Here is an 18,517-nt window from a genome sequence, read left to right as displayed (position 1 = left end):
TGTCGTCGCATGCAAACTGCGCTAGAGTGTTTACAACTGTAATGAGACCCTCTTGCAGGTGTCCTCAGACCGGTTGATCTGGTGTGCGCAAATTAGTTTGCTATGTACACACCTGTCCGACTTCAGAAGCAAAGGGGGAAATTAATCATTGAGTAAAGGGTGCTGGTGTGCAAAGCATTCTAGAGCCTGGTTCACACGGCAGGATTTTAAAATTGTCTGCCCGCTTCCAAACTCTTGAGAGACCCCACATGCGACTAGAAAAAAAATGAAACGAGACTTCGGAGTGAACAAACATGGCAGGTGAAAAAGCAGAAGGGGTCTCAGGTAGTCTCTTGACGGTGGCGGTAGTTTGAGAATGATTTTTAGTGGGAAAAAAAAAGGTGACACAAAATGAAAAGACTGGCTGGCTCCGTTCCGCCATGACTGTTTTCATTTTGGATTCCCGCCGCGCTTCTTGGCCACCCCGTCACCTTGCTTTCTGATTGGCTGTACGTTACGCTCGTTTGTCCTCTGGGCACAGCACACACGGTGCGACATCGGGCTCCAAAAACAGGTTGAATATCCCCGATTTGAGATGTGACGTCCTTCCGAGCGGCCGAGGTCAAGATGAACGAGAGTCGGCCCAGACCTACGATTGTCGGGATATTCGGGGCTGAAATCGGGCCGGTTATCCTGCCGTGTGAACCAGGCTCATGATTATGTTTTCACCCACATTCAGCATATTTCAATATTTATCATCACAGTGACTCATACAAATGTTAAAAAGTAAAAAAAAATTAAAAAAAATGCATTCTTCAAATTATACATTCATTTCATACTCTCCAATTATGACCAGTGAAAAAATGTTTTATCACTAATGTAGGTTTTGACTGAGCAAGATTTTATGACTTGTCTTGCGACTTGCTTTTGAACCAAGTAATACACAATACAATACACTTTTATTTATATAGCGCATTTCATAACAGCTAGAGCTACTTTCTCCGCTCCGGGCCAACTCACACAGTGGTTATCCTCGCCACATCATTATGGGAGAGACTGTAGTTTCTTGTTGACGATTTCAAGAGAGGAGTGCTTATCACACAGTGAACATCTGAATTAGGAATCCGACGTCTTGGTGGCCAGTAGCAGGTCTTGGCTAGCCCATAAGCGTGAATGAACTTTACCTCGTAGTTACCAAATTCTTCTCGTGTGAGGTTATCGTAGCTGCAGCACTCCGAGTTCTGAGGTCTGACGGCAAGAAGCGTATCAGCAACGCATTCATTATTCACTACATAATACTACATTCATTCATAACAGATAACACATATGGCACATACAGTACTATTTTTTAAATGTTGTTGTTTGAAAAAAAATGCCTGTTTTTTCATTGAATTCTTATTTATCCAAGATGTTTTATTGTCCTACATTTCAATGCAAATGTTCCATATCCTTGAGAATTGAAAGATAATCGCACTTTAAAAGGATGTACTTGAATTATTTTTGCTCTAACATCAGCAATATATCAGTGGCATTTAGGAAAACAACAAAAAACAAACGATACTTTAATTTATCGTGATAGTTATAGTTTCTGGGTAAATACATTGTCTGGAAAGAAAATGTTTTTGGTCATGTTCTCTACCAGCAGGCTTATTAGCAAGTTTTCTGGGGGAAACCCTGCCTGAGGAATTCCCCACTGAAATTGGATCAGCCTCTTTTCTGAGTTTGCACTTTTATTTTGAATAGGATCCCAAAACCAGGCCCTTATGGGATAAAATAATAATTTTAAATGGATCATTTTTTTTTTATATTTTGTTCTCAACACATTCTACTGTGTGATTAATAACGATTGTCAACTGGAACATTTCCTTAATTGATATATAGGATGCATTATTTTAGTGTTCTTTTTTTTTTTTTTTTTTTTTTTGAAAGTGCAATGCGCACAATATTCAGTCTCACTCACTCTGGACTTTGAGCACTACAGTTGGAGTTGGAGTACGTGTCACAGCCCGACTGTGTCAGTCAGGTGACTGCATGGTTACGGAGCTAAGAGTCATGCCTTGGCAGCCATATTGGGACTGTATGAAATAAAAGATGCTTGTCATTACTCCAGCAGTTACTTTAGCTTCTCCCATGCATTCATCTAGAAATTACCCAGAGGAGAAGTGTGTTGCAAATGTAATGTGATACCCTAATCAGGTGCACAGAACATTAAACAGACTTGACCCTCCCTTGTGCAAAGTCCACATGCAATTGGCCTTGAGTAAATACAAGTTAGCTGTTAGCATAATTTACAACACGCTAATGGGGAAGCTCAATACTCCTGACTCGTACCGTACGCTCCCAAATGATTGTTGCTAATTCATCACAGTCAGTCGTTTGATCACAACTTTCATAGGCTGAGCAGAGGAATAAAATGTGTATTTTCTACTCGTTTGAAAATATGAAAATATATGTGAATGCGTTTTATTTGTAGGCGTCTTTCAAGATAGTCATGTAGGCTGTTGTTAAATGTTGTGTCAAGGCTGTGGCTTGTGAGCAGTTGTTCTCCTCCATCATCAAGCCATCATCGTTTCAAAATAGAATCACAGGTAGTCATAACAGAGCGTTTGAGACACTCACAAAGCGCCTGGTTCTCCTTTCTTCTGAAAGATTGTTTTTTTTTTTTTCCTTCATCATTTATGCCCATGAGTTGTTTACGTCAAGCGTGTCGTATTTTATTTTGAGAAGACAAGATGTGGAGCTCTAAGGACTGCAGGCCTTGAAAGTGTCGTACTTTCCCTAAGTACAGTTTGTGGTTCAACGGCGCTTTGGCTTTAATCTTGGTTTGCCCCTGTGCAGCTCCAATAAAGCCTTCAAATCCTTTTTTGGCACAATTATAGGAGATGCGTTGTAAGACTTTTGGGGCAGCTGGGGCAGGTCATGTAATCATCTCGAAGGTGCCGGCGTGATCCCTCGCTCCCCTTCTCTGTAGTCACAATGTTCAAAAACAAGACACTGAAGCACTGATAAACGGGCCACATTATATGTATGGCATGACAATTGCAACTCTCGTGAATGGCTACATAAGAGGCAACATTGTAAAAACTCTGAATATCATTGAACTGCATTACTTTTGATTTTGTTTGGGTATCATGCCGCAGTTTTTCCTTTTCGCTAAAGAGAATGCTACCGCTTCCCCAAGCTAACGTTGGTCAACCGCATTACTTCATGATGGCATCTTTTAATCACGGTTCCTTGTTTGCAAATGTAGTGATGGTTGTACTCTACCTACTCATCCATCAAAGATGACCAATAGGTGAGACTGACTTCATCACCCCGTTGTCTTTACAGACGGGACGCATCGACAAAGCCTGCCCAACGGTGTGCGGTCACACAAGTCCAGTGTTGGACATTGACTGGTGCCCCCACAATGACCAGGTCATCGCCAGCAGCTCTGAGGATTGCTCAGTGATGGTAAGATCTGCCGCACATTTACACCTAACACTCTTCTTGACCCATTAAAGCCTTCGGGCTTTAAAGCCCCTCGTGAGACATCTCTCTAAAACCTACGGTTGTCTTTGGAGTCACCCTTGAAAAGCTGACATTTTCGCCACCTACGAAATAATTTATATCTCAGCCCCTTGTTGCAGATAGAAACATAATTCCAACAGAATTTGAGAGCTTAGACGGCGCTTTCACACGTCCGAGTTTATTCATCTTTACTGTTTTGATCGAAGATGCAAGTGAAGCTCTATTTTTAATTTAAAAATGGTAATTACCATGCTGTATTCTTTGACAAACTCGTTGAAAACATCATCGTCTACGAACATATATCTTAAACCATACATTACGTTTGGATGGTTTCACGGCTTTTATGTCCGCGAGCGTGTCGTCTATAACACTGCCGTGACTTATAGCAGAGCTCCCAGCCTCCCACGATGGAATGTTGCCGCCGTTACTCCTCGAGAAAATTCCGGATATTCTCCGACAACTCACGACACCGTCACATGAACATTCTGATGCATTTCATTGGCTAAGAGACCGAGAATTGGATTTAAAAAAAAAAAGAAAATGACGCTCTCCAGCGGTTTTGATGTCATTTTCACTCGACAGAAGACAAAATGGCCGCCCCCGGAGATGGCTAAAAACGAGTGCATTAACACTTATTCCACAAACGCAATATCTATCAAAATGCCCTGTTTCAAACTAGTGATCTTGCATAGACATATTCTTGAAAAAAAAAAAAAAAGTTTGCATCGACTTTCACTTTTAATGGGTTAAACTGTGTAAAAACAGCAGCACACATGCTTTGCCGACAAGAAATTCCCTGCCTTTATTACGAAAGACGAACCTGTTGTAACGCATGCATGGGTGTGGACATCACCCTTTGGATTAAATTAGACAGACAAATATTTTATAGAAAACGTGGGGGAGATTATTTATCTCCCCCCCCCCCCCCATCTGAGGTCATCTTTTTTTAAGAACTTTATTGTGCTTCACTATCATGCGTGTTTTAGATGTTTCCCTCCCATAACACACTTGATTGAAATGAATGACGATCGTTATCAGGCCCCCGCAGAGCTTGCTGATAAGATGATCATTTCAATCGGGAATGTTGGAGGGGGAAAAAAAATCAAAATCCTGCGGGATAGGGGCCCTCAAGGACCAGAGTTTGACACCTGCGGTGTGGGGGGGAGAAATGAGTATAGAATATGTTCAAAAGATGCCACTTGTGATTCCTTTTCCTGTCCTTCTGATCTATGGTTGTGTTTTTTTTTTTTTAATATAAAAGTCAGGGCATCGGAATCCGTATTTGCATTTTTGCCAAACTACCACAGCTTCTTTGACAACGGTAACAGCTAGGTCACTCATAACTGAAGTTGTATAATATTCTGCCATTCATGCTACACTTTAGTTGCTGCTGCCCCCTGGCGGTGTTTTTTTGTAATGAATTTACCGACATTGTTTATATACAGTAATGTACTCCATGAGCCATTTTAGATTCCATTACGGCTGTCACTATCAAATACTTTTCCAAATTTATTGCAAAATATTTCTCAGCTTATGAACTGATTATTGTTTATTTGGTATTTTGTAGTGATGAACCAGAACCAAATAAACAATTTAGCAATGTCACATGAGAGGGAGTAGTGACGTTTTTTTGGATCTACTTCTTGGGTACTAATTCATGCGAAGGGCTGCTAGTTTATGCACATCTGAGGCTACTTCTGGTTCAACTACGTGTCATGATTTGGTTATTCATACTACGGCTGCAAATACCCATTAGATTTGTCATAGGTTAAGATGACTTTGGCTTTTTCCATAATTTGCTTATGATTAAGTTACTGGTTTTCTCTGTAACATGTTGGGCAAAAAAGAGCCTGAATGCAGAGGATTTTGACATTTTTCATTGAAACGATAGCATTAAATGATTCCTTTTTTTCCCCCCCTTTGTTGAAGTTGCTCTTTTTGCTCATTCCCATCCTTTACAGGTGTGGCAAATTCCCGAGAATGGCCTCGTCACCCCGATGTCGGAGCCGGCTGTGGAACTGAAGGGTCACTCCAAGCGAGTGGGCATAATCACATGGCATCCCACAGCTCGCAATGTTCTTCTCAGCGCAGGTGAGCCCTCCTCTTGTTTCTGTCTTTTTTTTGCAAGTCTTAACGGCTGCTCAAATAACGTGCCTAAGGTCTCTATCCCAATAAACACGCGATGATCTTGGAGCCCAAATATATTGTCTAGGACAAGTCTGCATGGAAGTAATATTTCGTGGGCCTAAGAGGAGACCATTGGTTCCATACAGTCCTGCTGAATGACTCCTTTACTTGCTGTCAGGTTGCGACAACGTGATCATGATCTGGAACGTGGGCACAGGCGAAGCCATGATCACTTTGGACGACATGCATCCAGATTTGATTTACAGTGTTTGCTGGAATCGCAATGGCAGTCTCATCTGCACTGCCTGCAAGGACAAGTCTGTCCGTATTATAGACCCCCGCCAGGAGGAAATTGTTGCTGTAAGAGAAAAAAAAAAAAAAGTGGGCGTGGGAGCCTTTTTAAATGTTTTTTTTTGTTGTTTTTTTAAAGAGACATTTTGTTTGAAATGGCATATGAACTATGCTTCCAGGAGAAAGAAAAAGCACACGACAGTGCTCGTCCTATGAGGGCTATTTTCCTGAAGGATGGCAAACTCCTCACCACCGGTTTCAGCCGCATGAGTGAGCGACAGATCGCACTCTGGGACGCGGTACGATGTTTGTTTCGCACTTGCTGCTACATTTGCTCACTCTGCATGCTTTTCTTGTACAGTCGTCAGACTTCAGGTTCACCTGTATAGTCCCGAATAAGAGCCATCGCCATTAAGGCGCAGTCCAGGAAGGAGACAGTATGTTCCCTTGTTGTTTGCAATATCTGTTTGTTTACCCATTTAAAATAACTCTGTCGCACCATGGCAAACTTGTTCATATCAAAGTTGAGCATGATCGTCATAGCATATTAGCACATTACCCGTTAAACTCAATCCCCGCCGTCAGTAAAGTCAGTCGAATCTGCTTTTTAGGCGATTGACCCGTCGTGCATTCTCGCTGTTCCCTTGACTTTCATACAGCGCCCCTAATTTATGGATGTATTATTTCCAGAAAAACTTTGAGGAGCCCATGACTATGCATTGTATGGATTCCAGCAATGGAGTGCTCTTGCCCTTCTATGATCCGGACACCAACATGATTTACGTTTGTGGAAAGGTATGTTGACATTCATCAAACCAGTCGCCTTGTGTGACAACTGTGTTTTTTTTGTTTGTATGCGTTTTGGACAGGGCGACAGCACCATCCGCTACTTTGAAGTCACAGACGAAGAGCCGTACGTTCACTTCCTGAACAGCTTTTCCTCCAAAGAGCCTCAGAGGGGCATGGGCTGCATGCCAAAGAGGGGCCTTGATGTCAACAAGTGTGAAATTGCAAGGTAAGGCCTTACAAACTGTGGAATTCATACCCTCGCCACCAGAGAGCAGACTATGCTCACTAAATAGCCCAATGCTTTTTTTTTTTTTTTTTTTTAATTTTAAGGCACCCGAACTCTAGGTAATAGTAAATGTTATTTATTACCACCAGGTACTACAAACTGCATGAAAGGAAATGTGAGCCAATAGTGATGACTGTACCAAGAAAGGTGAGTGTTGACCCGTGAGCAGACACTTGGGCACTCAATTCAAACGTAGCAAAGACACTGACTCTCTTTCTTGTCTGCTCTCGGCTGCCAGTCTGACCTGTTTCAGGATGACTTGTACCCTGACACGGCCGGGCCTGACTCGGCCCTGGAGGCCGAGGCGTGGTTTGAGGGCAAGAACGGTGACCCCATCCTCATCTCCCTCAAAAATGGCTATGTTCCAACCAAGAACCGTGAGTTCACGGTTGTCAAAAGGAACATTTTAGACGCCAAAGTGACCAAGAGCGCGGAGAACTCTTCCCCGGCCTCCCAGAATGCATCAATCGTGAGTATTGCCGCATTACAATTACATCTGCTATGATTGGCGCCCCTCTTTTTCAGTAATTATTGGTTTGATTTGACTATTGCTTATTGAGTTGTCTATTTTGTTAATAGATGTATAATTTATGTCCTATACTGTAGTGTTTTGCAAACTTTTGAGTCAAGGCACATTTATTTCATTGAAAATATCCCGCGGCACACCAGCAGCTGAAATTGTGGGGGAAAAAAAAAAAGCTTATTAAGTGTTATATTGTTTATATAAGCATTTTTTAACATTGAAGAATGATGTCAGATTATAACATCTTGAATAGGAATTCAGTAAGCACAAAGGAAAAAGTATTTTATAATGTTTCATATTGATACTCAGTGTGAAACATGGGCCTGTTTGGATAACATGCGTCACTAATTCGCTTGTCTCTAAACAAAGACAATTGGCTACCTGCTGCTGCTGCTGCCACCCGCTGGTATGGAAGAGTACTACAATGTAGTAAAAACATGATTACGCTGCCAGGCGGTAGAGCGCACACGCACACAAATCCGATCATTTCCCACGGCACACCTGACAATATCTCGCGGCGCACAGTTTGAAAAACACTGCGATACTGCTGCAAATCTATGTTTGACTGCATTGTCCCTGTCAAATAGAAGATTTGTTATTATTTATTCTTATTAAATTAGTTACAGACAGTAACTAATTTACAGTTGACGGTGTACCCTCCCTAGCTCTAAGCCTGCCTATGCCCTGAACTGGATGAACGCATGCATTGATGTTGATGAGCAGTGGTTTCTTTGACCAAAAAAAAAAAAATTGCTGTTAATGTCCCCACAGACATCAGACGGCAAGCTGGAAGAGATTTTGAAAGAAATCAAAGCCCTCAAGGAACTGGTCAGCAGTCAGGAGAAGCGACTTGTCAAACTTGAAGAGCAAATGTCCAAAATTGCTATTTAGGGACTCTTTCCCTGCTTGCTGCTACTAGAATCCACCATGTTCCACTGGCTGGGAGGACGACTCGACCAGGCACTGCCGAGCTCAACGACGGTGTTTCGCCTGAGGCCTGTCTTAGCGACGATCCCAAGCAACATTCCAGAGGAACTTTTCCTAGCCAGACCCAACCCCTCTGCAATAACACAGTTGGAATAAGGACATGTGGCAACTTTTGCAGGAAGTGTTCGCCCACCCCCCCGCCCCCTAACAAAGAACTGTTCCTCTTTAATTCTGTGGCAGGTTTTTTTTTGTCGTCGTAGATTTTGTATAACACGTCTTCACACTATCCTTTCCTTTTTTTGTGACAAAAGGGCCAAATAATTTCCATTATGATCATTCCCTTTTTTTTTTTTTTCTTTTAAAATGTTTTGTTGTCATAGAAAATCGTAATGTCGACAAATTGAACGATTTGTTTGCATTATGCTGGCTCGGATGACTTTTTCTGGATGATTGGGGCTGCACAAATCAACATCTATCTTATCTTGTTCTTACATCCTATTATTATTACTCTCATAAACATTCCTTTACTTGCACTGTACGCTTGGTGCGATAAGTGAAAGTAACATGTTCCTGATTTTTTTTTTTTTTTTTTAACTGTGCTGCCAAATAACCATTTGATCAATCACTAGAACTCTCCTTTGCTTCTGGGAAAGGTTTGGACACATTCCACACGCACTGATAGTCAGGTGTAATAACATCATTGGTTGCCTTTAATTGACTATTTCCAACAATCCCAAAAAACAAGACGTGGCATTACATACTTGGTGATCAAATCGAAGATTGCCACAGGAAATTGCTCAAGATAGATTTTTTGCGTAGACTGTGTGACAATGTGCCTAATGTCTTCGGCCTTTCTAATGTCTTCTCAGCTTGGACATTCCTCCAAAAATTTTGCTTGATGGGGGGTGGGTTCTTTGAATAGTTTGGTTTTTGCTTCACTGTGTTTTTTTTTTTTTGTTTGTTTGTTTGTTTGTTTTTCAGCCCATTTCTCATTCCAGCTGTGCTTATGTCCCTCTTTGCGCTTCCAATTTAGTACAGAACCGCGCTTGTCTCGTGAGCTCATATAAAAGATGACTTTTCCATTATTTTCCATCTGCTTCCCTTTGGGAAGAAGAGACGGGTAAAAGTGTCATTCGCTTTGGATATTTGTTGCCACTGTAAAGCCCTGAAAGTGCCATTTAGGTTTGACTGCGCGAATGTTTTGTCGAGGTCCGTCGTGCGCTTGCGTGTGTAGTTCAAGTCGCGTAAGGAAAAGGAAAATATGAAACACTTTACGGTGCCAAAATAAGTGCAAGTTCATCTGACTTGGTTCCTCAGCAAGTCTGCTTCGTGGATGACATCTTGACTCGGAAACATCTCGTGATTGCAGCTAGCAACAGTATTGGTGCCCATTTGGAACAAAAGTATGACTCTGTACAAGCCGTTTAAAAAAAAAAAAATAATAATAAAATAAAAATGTTGCACCAAGCCAATATAGGTGGGAGGAATATAGTGAGAGGTGACTATCTGTGGTGCTCTGCTTGCGCTGTTGGCACCCGAGCTAGGTTTAGAAAAGTAGTGCAAGACAACTAATCCAAAAGGGACACTGTAGGTTGGAAATTGTTCAGTCGAAAGATGTATGTTTGTATTAAGGTCTAGAAAGCGAGTGGAAGCTGTTTAAATGACAATGTTTTGGATGTGTGTGGTTGTTTTTTTTTCGGTTTTTTTTTTTTTTTAAATATTTTATTTCCTTTGCTTTGTGGCTCTGCCAAACATGGTGTTTTTAGGGCGGGTGGGTTTTAAATGTTTCTCCTTGTGTTCCCTGCACCTTGCCATCATGCAACAGCTGAAACCTCTGTTATACTGGAGGACGTGTATGAAAATCAAAGAAAAAAAATCAAGTGAAAATGAACCAGGTCGAAGCCTCATTCCGAGGTGTGCTCAGCATTTTTTTTTTTTTTTTTTTTCTTGCTTCAAGTATCAAACATTGATTACAAAAATAAAGACTTTTTTTTAAAACGGGCTAGTGAACGGGTGATTTGATTGAATGCGATCGGTCACTCTCCTTTTGAACCGTCGCGCCAACCTTGGAAACGTAAACAAGTTGAATAGTTTCAATGATAAATGCTTTTCGGCAAGTCAAATTTGAGTCAACCTATTAGCACCGGAATTCGACTTTATTTTCAAAATGTCGTCCTACATGATGTAAGTGACACTTTTCATGCAGCATTTCCACGTGACTTTGCTGTCATTTTATTTCATTTGAAGTGGAAACGTTTGACAAAATTGCCACCTTGTTCTCTGACCAGCCCTTGCCACCATGATATTAAGTGGAAAAATGTCCCCCAACTACAGACGGCCTCGAATGTTGCGATAAGTGCTTTTGTAAAAGCCTTTCAATTTATATGCTGGCTCTGTACATGTGTTTTGGGATGAGAGGCTTGCTTTCTCCCCTGTACTGGTCATGTACGCTCTGCGGAGACAGGCTGTAATCAAGGGTGCGTAATTAGAGAGACACTGGAGATTTGGGAGTCGCCCCACCGTGGACAGAAATACCCTCAAAACATGGGCCTCATGTACCAAATGCAACGTGGTCGATGTACGATGAAGCAGAGTCAGCTCATCGATTACCGTAGTTGGTTTCATGAGCAAAGCAGCCAGTTCACTATGCTAATCTGTTGTCTTGGTACATGTGCAGGGATATTATTTTCTGCATATTTTTCCCTGTATCACACTTGGGGGTGGGGGGGGGGGGGTGTTGTCAAATGTTTCCTTTGAGCCCCCAAATGGTCACTTTTCACCCAGGCAACTTCAATGCAGTTTTCCGGGTTTCCTGTTAGTTACGCGCCTTAGACTCATCGTCACCCTTTTTTTTTTTCTCCATTCTTACGGCGCCCCTGCATCTCAAACATGTCATGAAGTCGAGCAGAAACAAAACGAGGGAGGAGAAGCTGAAAATAGAGGGATGGACATCACTTTCCTGGGAGCGGTTTGAAAAAAAAAAGGGCTTCAGTATAACAGGGACGGCGGGAATGCTCGGAAACTCTCCTCCTCTCTTCCTCCACGTTGGTGTCGCCCTCTTTCTCCCCCCCCCCCCCCACGCTTTGTCCTCGGCTCACTTTGGTCCTGCGCACATCAACCAGGATAACCTGTAAGTATGGACTCGTATTTGGATTATTTTCAAGTTTGAGCTGAATGGAAAGGATGCATATCTCGAGATGTGCATTGTTTCTTAATGTGCTTGTGTTTTTGACAGGTTACCTTTTTTTTTTTTTTTTTTTAATTTTTTTCTTGCTTTCTATGATGACTCTGATCAGTTTACATGCTATTGATGCAATTAGACTTCCTGCTAACTACGTAAACGCATTCACCTGTCATTTATTTGCTATAAGATATGGATCAGTACGATATCTTTATATATCTGTAGTAGGTATTACAATTAACGCATTGTTAGTTAATTACCAAACAAGACTGATTTAAAGGCATGAAAAAAAAAAACTGATTTGAGAATCATTGTTGATTTTGTCCCATTTGTGTTATTTTTAAATCCTACTGTGACCCGCAAAGTGACCGAAAGTTATGAAGTAAAACGCAATTTACTGTTTGCAGGTATCTAAATGCCCACAATATAAATGTTTGACTATATGCATAATTCTTGTCAGTGTGTGCAGCATTTCACTAAGGGGTAGTGTGGACCCACCGGCATAATGTAGTAAATGTAATTATGATCCTAATTATGGGGATTGAATGGGTTGAGTCGTCTTATAGCTGAGCAGCCGACCATCTGGCTGAGTGCGTCGATGAGACCACACAGGGAGGCCATTTTCACTGTGCCGTGTCAATAAGAGGAGCAACATCTTAATTTTAGCCCAAAAAGCTGTTATTACTCACTCTTCTTGTAGGTTCCACACTTTTAAATATTCACACAATGTTCACATTTTCTCAGTGGACGTTGAGAGCAAGCGTGAGGTACAAAAGTGTATTTGTGGTACTCGGATTGGACTCTTTTTTTTTTTATTTTTTTTCGGCGAGTCAACATATTTGTCTGCGGACCAACCCGCTGCAGCTGGTGCCCAGTGTAAATATAGAGGCCGCAGCCACTGGTGTCCCACGCCTCTGCGCGCAATCTGGACTATAACTTCCTGATGGCTTTAGTGTGGTGGATGGGCGGCTTCTCCCTCCTGGGCAAATTATAAGGCCTGCTGCACCAAACGGGCTGTCTCCACCCCAAATAAGTACTGGCTCTGCTGCCTGCTAAAATAGATCAGCTGCAAGATGGGGAAATGGAAGAAAACCTGAATCAAGGTGGAAACTTGGGTTGTTTTTTTTTTTTTAGATTCAGGACCCACCAAGGCGTTGCAAAATATGTTCTTAAATAAAAACATTGTGTTCGCGAAGGTTCGTCCCTGATCTTGGAAGCAACGTGCTATGAACGGCAGTCGCTCCGTATCTGTATTTTTGTATCCACACCAGGGGTTAGAAACGTATTTTGCTCAAGAGCCACGTTTCACTTTCAAACCAGACAGACGGACGGGACAGATCAGGACCGAGTGGTGAGCAACTCGGCGGCCTTCCTGTGTGGAGTTTGCATGTTCTCCCTGGCGACCGGTCCTGGCTGTTCGCTTCCTCTCGCAGAGTCAATTGGGATGGGCTCCAGCACAGGAAGAACATCCAAACTCCGCAAGCAGGGCTTGAGCTCAGACTTGAACCGGGGACCTCTCAGTTGTGAGGTAGACGTGCTAACCTGGACAGAGCGTACGAAGGTGTGCAGCCTTTGCATCTTTGGGGCTTCATGATGATAATGTGGAAAATGTCTGCGATTGAACAACTTTTATACGCTGGCTAATTTGTTTTGATGACGTCGCAGGAAAGATGACGCCCCGCTTGGTTTTCCACCTGGCCTGCGTGACCTTGCTGTCACAGTGCTGCGGCGTGGCCTGGGGCACTCCCATGTTCTACAACGTGTCCATGGATGCTAGCGGTGATGACGGGTTGGAGTTCCTCTTCCCCAAGTACTTGTCCACCCGTGCACCCGCTCAAGTCAGCGCCGCCACCCGCGCTCCCGACGCTTCCGACGCTTCCGGCACCCCCGCGCTCACCAACACCATCACCACTACCATCATCCGCCTAAAGGACTTCGTACTGACCAGAGTGGTGGACTTCCTGGAGGAGAATCTTCTCATCATCATTGTCGTAACCTCTCTTCTCATCGTCATGGTCTTCATTATCTGCTGCGCCTCTGCCATGAGTCAGAAACGCAAGCTGGAAGCCTACAAGGTCCCTCCTCAACCTTCCAGGAAGTCCGCAGTGGAAAAAAACCTCGTACACCGAGGTCCCGGCGAGTTCCAGGAGAGGCCGTACGCCGTGGACCACGTCAAGAGGGTCCAGGTGCAAGGCGGCGCCTCGCCCAAGAACCTGCGCGTGCCCTCCAAGGCGCTGGTGGGAGAGAGTGGCAGGGACGTCCGGTCGTCGCCACGCCCGGAGGTGAGGAAGGTCAGGGAGGCGGACGAGGAAGTGGACAAGCGGAGAGAAGGGCCCAAACACAAAGAGCAGACCAAGCGCAGGGAGGAGGCGCAGCAGCACACCTCCAGTCAGCCTGTTTGCACCTGTCATCTGAAAAAGGCCCACCACTAGAGGGCGCTCGCTCCTGCTGCTTGAATTACATTCCCGACACGGCCAACGGGAAATGAGGGAAAGATGTTTGAGCATTTATTTGACCTTGTAAAGTTCGACTGGTTAACATCGGGGAGCGCTTGGCTCGTAGTCGTGGTTGCTCGCAGATGTCATCTCGTTGCACAGTTTGTCCACGCAAATTCAGTTGTCCGACTAAAATGCCAAAGGTGTCCTATTTGTGTACGTAAATGACATGCGGTGGTGGGGAAAAAAAGACTTCGTAAGACATAGTCATTCTATTAGTGCTCTTTAGTTGTTCTACTAGTGTGCTGAATTGTCTTACTATTGGCTGAAGAGCACACCAGTACATAGACCTTAAGATGGATATTTTGAATAAATGCTCAAATGAATTTGAAGGTAGTAGCAGAAAGGATGCCATTCTAGTCATTCTACTAGTGTGCCCTAATCATTCTTATAGTGTGCTGATTTGTCTTACCAGTAAGCACAATAGACCTTACAACGGTCCTGAAATCGAATTCACAAATTTGTTTCTAAATATACCAATACATGTTAGAAGATAAGTGCTAAAAACATGGAAAAGATTGAGAACTACGCAGTGCGGAATTATGGTGAAATACCGTTGGGACTGTTTTTCACATTTCGGTGTCGCCACCGGTTTCATTAGTGTTTTATCCGCTTCAATTACAAATAATTATTATGACTTGGAACTTTTCTACCGCTACCACGTGAAATTAGCTAGCTAGCTAGCTAGCTATGCCTACACCCTGAAAACGATCTTTCCTGGGTGCCACAGAATTGCTTGGTGTCAGTAGTTCAATTCCACTGACCAATTCCACTGAAAGCTTGCGAGCTAGCTGGTCGTGGTAGCTAGTCGTGATGTGGAAAGACCTGTGGCGACACCGTGGGCTAAATTACAGCCACTGTAGGGTTCAAGTGGATATATTTTCATGACTAAAATATTATGTTGGGATATATAGGCGTAAGAAAGTAGCTTGTCAAAGTAGCGTCAATTTTTCTTTTCTTTTTTTAAGTAGGGCACGGTTTCACGCATTCAGAGGACACGCCCACAGCATTTTAAAACAACGATAGCAGCTTGACTTTTCACCATTTTTGAAGCATTCTTTTATATACTTTTTATTGTTTTTTTTCCGTTCAAATTTGGCAGGGTTGTTGGCAACGCTTTTCTGTGTCGTCGCCGATTTATGATACATATTTATTTTCACTTTACAGAGACTTTTAGGTGGATACCAATGCTATCGAATAAATGCTCAAATGGCTTAAAAAGAGGAATTGGACAACCACAACATTTGGTAAAACAATATGTTATCACTATTACCTAATTTTATCATTTTTAATGTAATTGGTATATTATTTTAGAAATACCATACTTAAAGTTATGGATGGTGATTTTTTTTTTTTTTTTTTTTAATAGTATAAAACTGTATGTGAAAAAGAATACCAAAAAAAAAAAAAGATGCAATTATAAACACGGTCGATGTCCTCATGTTCAGCAATATTCTCTATCACGAACTCAACAACCTAATATTGTGGAGTAAAAATAATTAAGAATAATAATAATAATATATACACTCTGTATACATTTTATTCATATGCTTTGTTGCCCAAGTTCTTACTGTAATATGTTTGCCAAATATGAAAACTAAAATAGTGTTTAAGTTTCAAAACATGCCTGCCAAGACAGAGGAATCTCCTCATGATGTCCTGCTGTATATGCAATCAAGACAATCCATCTTGGGAATTAATTTTTTTGGTGCTATGAGTTGCCATGAAACTTAATGTCTTGATTACATTCAAAACATTTCTTTATAGACACTTTCATACATGTTTATTATGTATTTGCTTGTTTTTAAAATATATGTTTGCTTTTTCTTATTATTCCCACAAAGTCTTTATGCAAAAAAAAAAAAAAATACAACTTGTTTCATTAATTTAACCAAAGAAAGACGTTCAAATATATTAGACTACAGATTATGTTCATGCTCATTGTCAAAATTGTAGTTGTTTTTAGTGTAAACATTTCTTATTTTTTTCCCTGTGTTGCCTGCCTTATGTATACAGTAATTTATCGAAGTATGACTATTTTATATTACCTTTTTGTTATCAAAAATACCAACAATATTGACAAATGGACCATGGCTTTGTTTCAATAGTGCCAATTTATTTGCCAATATACGACTGGTGATCTTAGGTGGATTATTGAAGTATTTATCTGATTTGATTGAAACTACGGAGTGCGCCAAGCTGTTCAAGCACCGAAAAGTATCTCATCAAAATGTGAAATGTTCACTTTTTACGATTCGTAGGATAGAATTTTAAAAGTTTGTATTCGTCTCTATAGGGCTGTGCGTTCTGTTTTTTTTCTTGTTCTTTGCTTAACTTCTGTTGAATAAAGCTGTGGAGAATGGCGTTCGTCATATTTATATACTCTACGCACGCGCACACACACATAGATGGATGGTGGATAGAAAGATTGGTAGGTCAGTGGGCGAAGCCTCACACTCATAAAAGATGATTTTGACAGGTTGTGCCTCATTTTGGATGTTTATTTAGTTTCTAACAATATATTAATTCCTATGTGATATTTCATTGTTCTATTTTGTATGTATATGTGTATATGTATATGCATATATATGCATATGTATATATGTATATATATGTATATGGATTTTTCTTACATGTCACCATTTCTAAAATTGTGTTTTTCGGGACCCAAAAAAAAAAAGAGTGAAAACTGAGAGGAACCCACTTTCCCCGGGACCACTACATCACTGGAGTATAGTATAATACATGTTTGATTATTGGGTCGATAAAACAATCACATGCCATGTAACTACGGGTAATAAAAAAAAGCAACAAATGAAGTAGGATCTTAAAAGTGAGTTGCGAGTCACAAGGGTCACATTCCCACCTTTATCGTCAACCAGGTGCTAAATAATTCGAGGAAAATGAAACTTCCCCCCCTGGGCATCACCAGATGGTCGGGGTCAACCAACTTTCTTGAGCACAGCTGCCAATTTGAACGACTCTCTCAAACATGGAGATGTGGTGTTTCTCCCTGTGGTATTTGGACCCCTTCTTGTATTGCAGAGAACAACAAAAGCAGCTCTCACATGTTTTAAGAATCCACAACAGGTAACCCGGCACCTCAAAGAAGTGTCTTTAAATTTTGATGAGTATCTGCCTGGAATTTTCAACAAAAAGAGACCAGGAGGACATAAGCCTGTTAAGTTCCACTGAGAAGACATGAAGGAGAATAGAAGAATGGTAAGAGCAGCCTTAGTAGAAAAAAAAAAAAAAAAATAGCTCCTTACATTGCTTGCTTTGTGTTTTTATTCTACTGTTATTATTCTCTTGCAGTGATTCATCATGTTGACCAAATACGGAATCCTTCTGGTCTTCTGCATCTGTTCAGTAGTCCATATTGCTACGCCTCTATGTCCCGTCGGCTGCTACTGTCTTCGCCCGAGAGTTTCGGTTTTGTGTGAGTCCTTGGGCCTTAGGTCACTCCCTCATTCGGTCCCTCTCAACGCCGCCGTCCTGTCAGTGGCGAAAAACCAGCTCTGTAACGTGGACCGCGTCCTCCGTCCCCTCGACAGCCTGCAGGAGCTCAGCCTCAGTCACAACGCGCTGGCCCGTTTCCCCCGAGGCCTCCCTCCCAGCCTGGAAGGACTGTTTCTCCAACAGAACCGCATCAGCTACATCACCTTAGGCGCCCTGAGGCGACTGAGGAACCTCACTCTGTTGGATCTGAGAGACAACCACATCCGTGCCATTCAGCCAGGGGCGCTTCAAAGCCTGAAAAAGTTGCAGGTCCTCATGCTGAAGGGCAACAAATTGACCAGCCTTCCTCCAAACCTGCCCGCTTCTTTAACCCACTTAGACCTCTCTATCAGCCCGCCCTCTTTGTCCGCCTTGCTCAACGTGCACGTGCTCAAAATCAGCAGCGACTGCTTCCGTTCTATTTTGGACAGCAACTTCAACAAGGTACCACATCTCCGATCTGCGGACCGTATCAACAACCTCTGGTTGCGCAAGTGTGATATTTTGCAGCTACACCGCTGGATGCTAAGTAGCAGGTTGAGGATGACCAGCACGTACACTGTATGCACTCAACCAGTCCAAATCGCTTACCGTCTGCTTCTAAACCTCTCGATGGCGGAAATCTGTCCTGGTGTCCTCAAGTCAAACGCCAAGACGCTTCAGGTGAAGGCCTTGACGGTGAATCCTTGGGTCCAAAGTTCACTGGAGGAGAAACATTTGCGGGGCTGCTTGGCACAGCAAATAGCAGAAGACACCTCTGCTGGCCATCTTCCTCAAAATGATGCCGCTGTGGAAACAGTCCTTATGATTTGGATTTTAGATGAGCATACTTTCACTTATGAGGACTTTTTGACCTTGAATACAGCCCAAACTGTGGCCTTGTCTCACTCAACTCCAAACCCTTATGAGGA

At 42.3% G+C, this 18,517-nt stretch overlaps 2 protein-coding genes across 3 annotated transcripts in view; both read left to right on the top strand.

Annotated features, from left to right (window-relative positions):
- coro1ca (coronin, actin binding protein, 1Ca) overlaps positions 1-10,433 on the top strand; it is a 27,751-nt gene extending 17,318 nt beyond the window's left edge. For both annotated transcript variants that reach the window (XM_086030511.1, XM_086030512.1), the window contains exons 3-11: positions 3,310-3,432; positions 5,451-5,580; positions 5,795-5,976; positions 6,087-6,206; positions 6,598-6,702; positions 6,777-6,922; positions 7,072-7,129; positions 7,221-7,451; positions 8,277-10,433. In XM_086030511.1, the coding sequence (XP_085886637.1) occupies positions 3,310-3,432; positions 5,451-5,580; positions 5,795-5,976; positions 6,087-6,206; positions 6,598-6,702; positions 6,777-6,922; positions 7,072-7,129; positions 7,221-7,451; positions 8,277-8,396 (1,215 nt within the window). In that variant the 3' untranslated portion in view covers positions 8,397-10,433. The remainder of the gene's footprint in view (positions 1-3,309; positions 3,433-5,450; positions 5,581-5,794; positions 5,977-6,086; positions 6,207-6,597; positions 6,703-6,776; positions 6,923-7,071; positions 7,130-7,220; positions 7,452-8,276) is intronic.
- A 140-nt stretch (positions 10,434-10,573) lies between these two features.
- tmem119a (transmembrane protein 119a) lies at positions 10,574-16,472 on the top strand. The gene is made up of 2 exons (XM_086030513.1): positions 10,574-11,562; positions 13,279-16,472. The coding sequence occupies exon 2, from the start codon at positions 13,284-13,286 to the stop codon at positions 14,043-14,045; it is 762 nt and encodes a 253-aa protein (XP_085886639.1). The 5' UTR covers positions 10,574-11,562; positions 13,279-13,283; the 3' UTR covers positions 14,046-16,472.
- Positions 16,473-18,517: the final 2,045 nt, after the last annotated feature.

This window comes from Filicampus tigris, chromosome 5 (genome assembly GCF_054856515.1).
Source record: "Filicampus tigris isolate MCC_2025a chromosome 5, RoL_Ftig_1.0, whole genome shotgun sequence".
Lineage (NCBI taxonomy): Eukaryota > Metazoa > Chordata > Actinopteri > Syngnathiformes > Syngnathidae > Filicampus > Filicampus tigris.
Note: the sequence above shows the minus strand (reverse complement) of the source record. Positions and strands in the feature narration are given on the sequence as shown.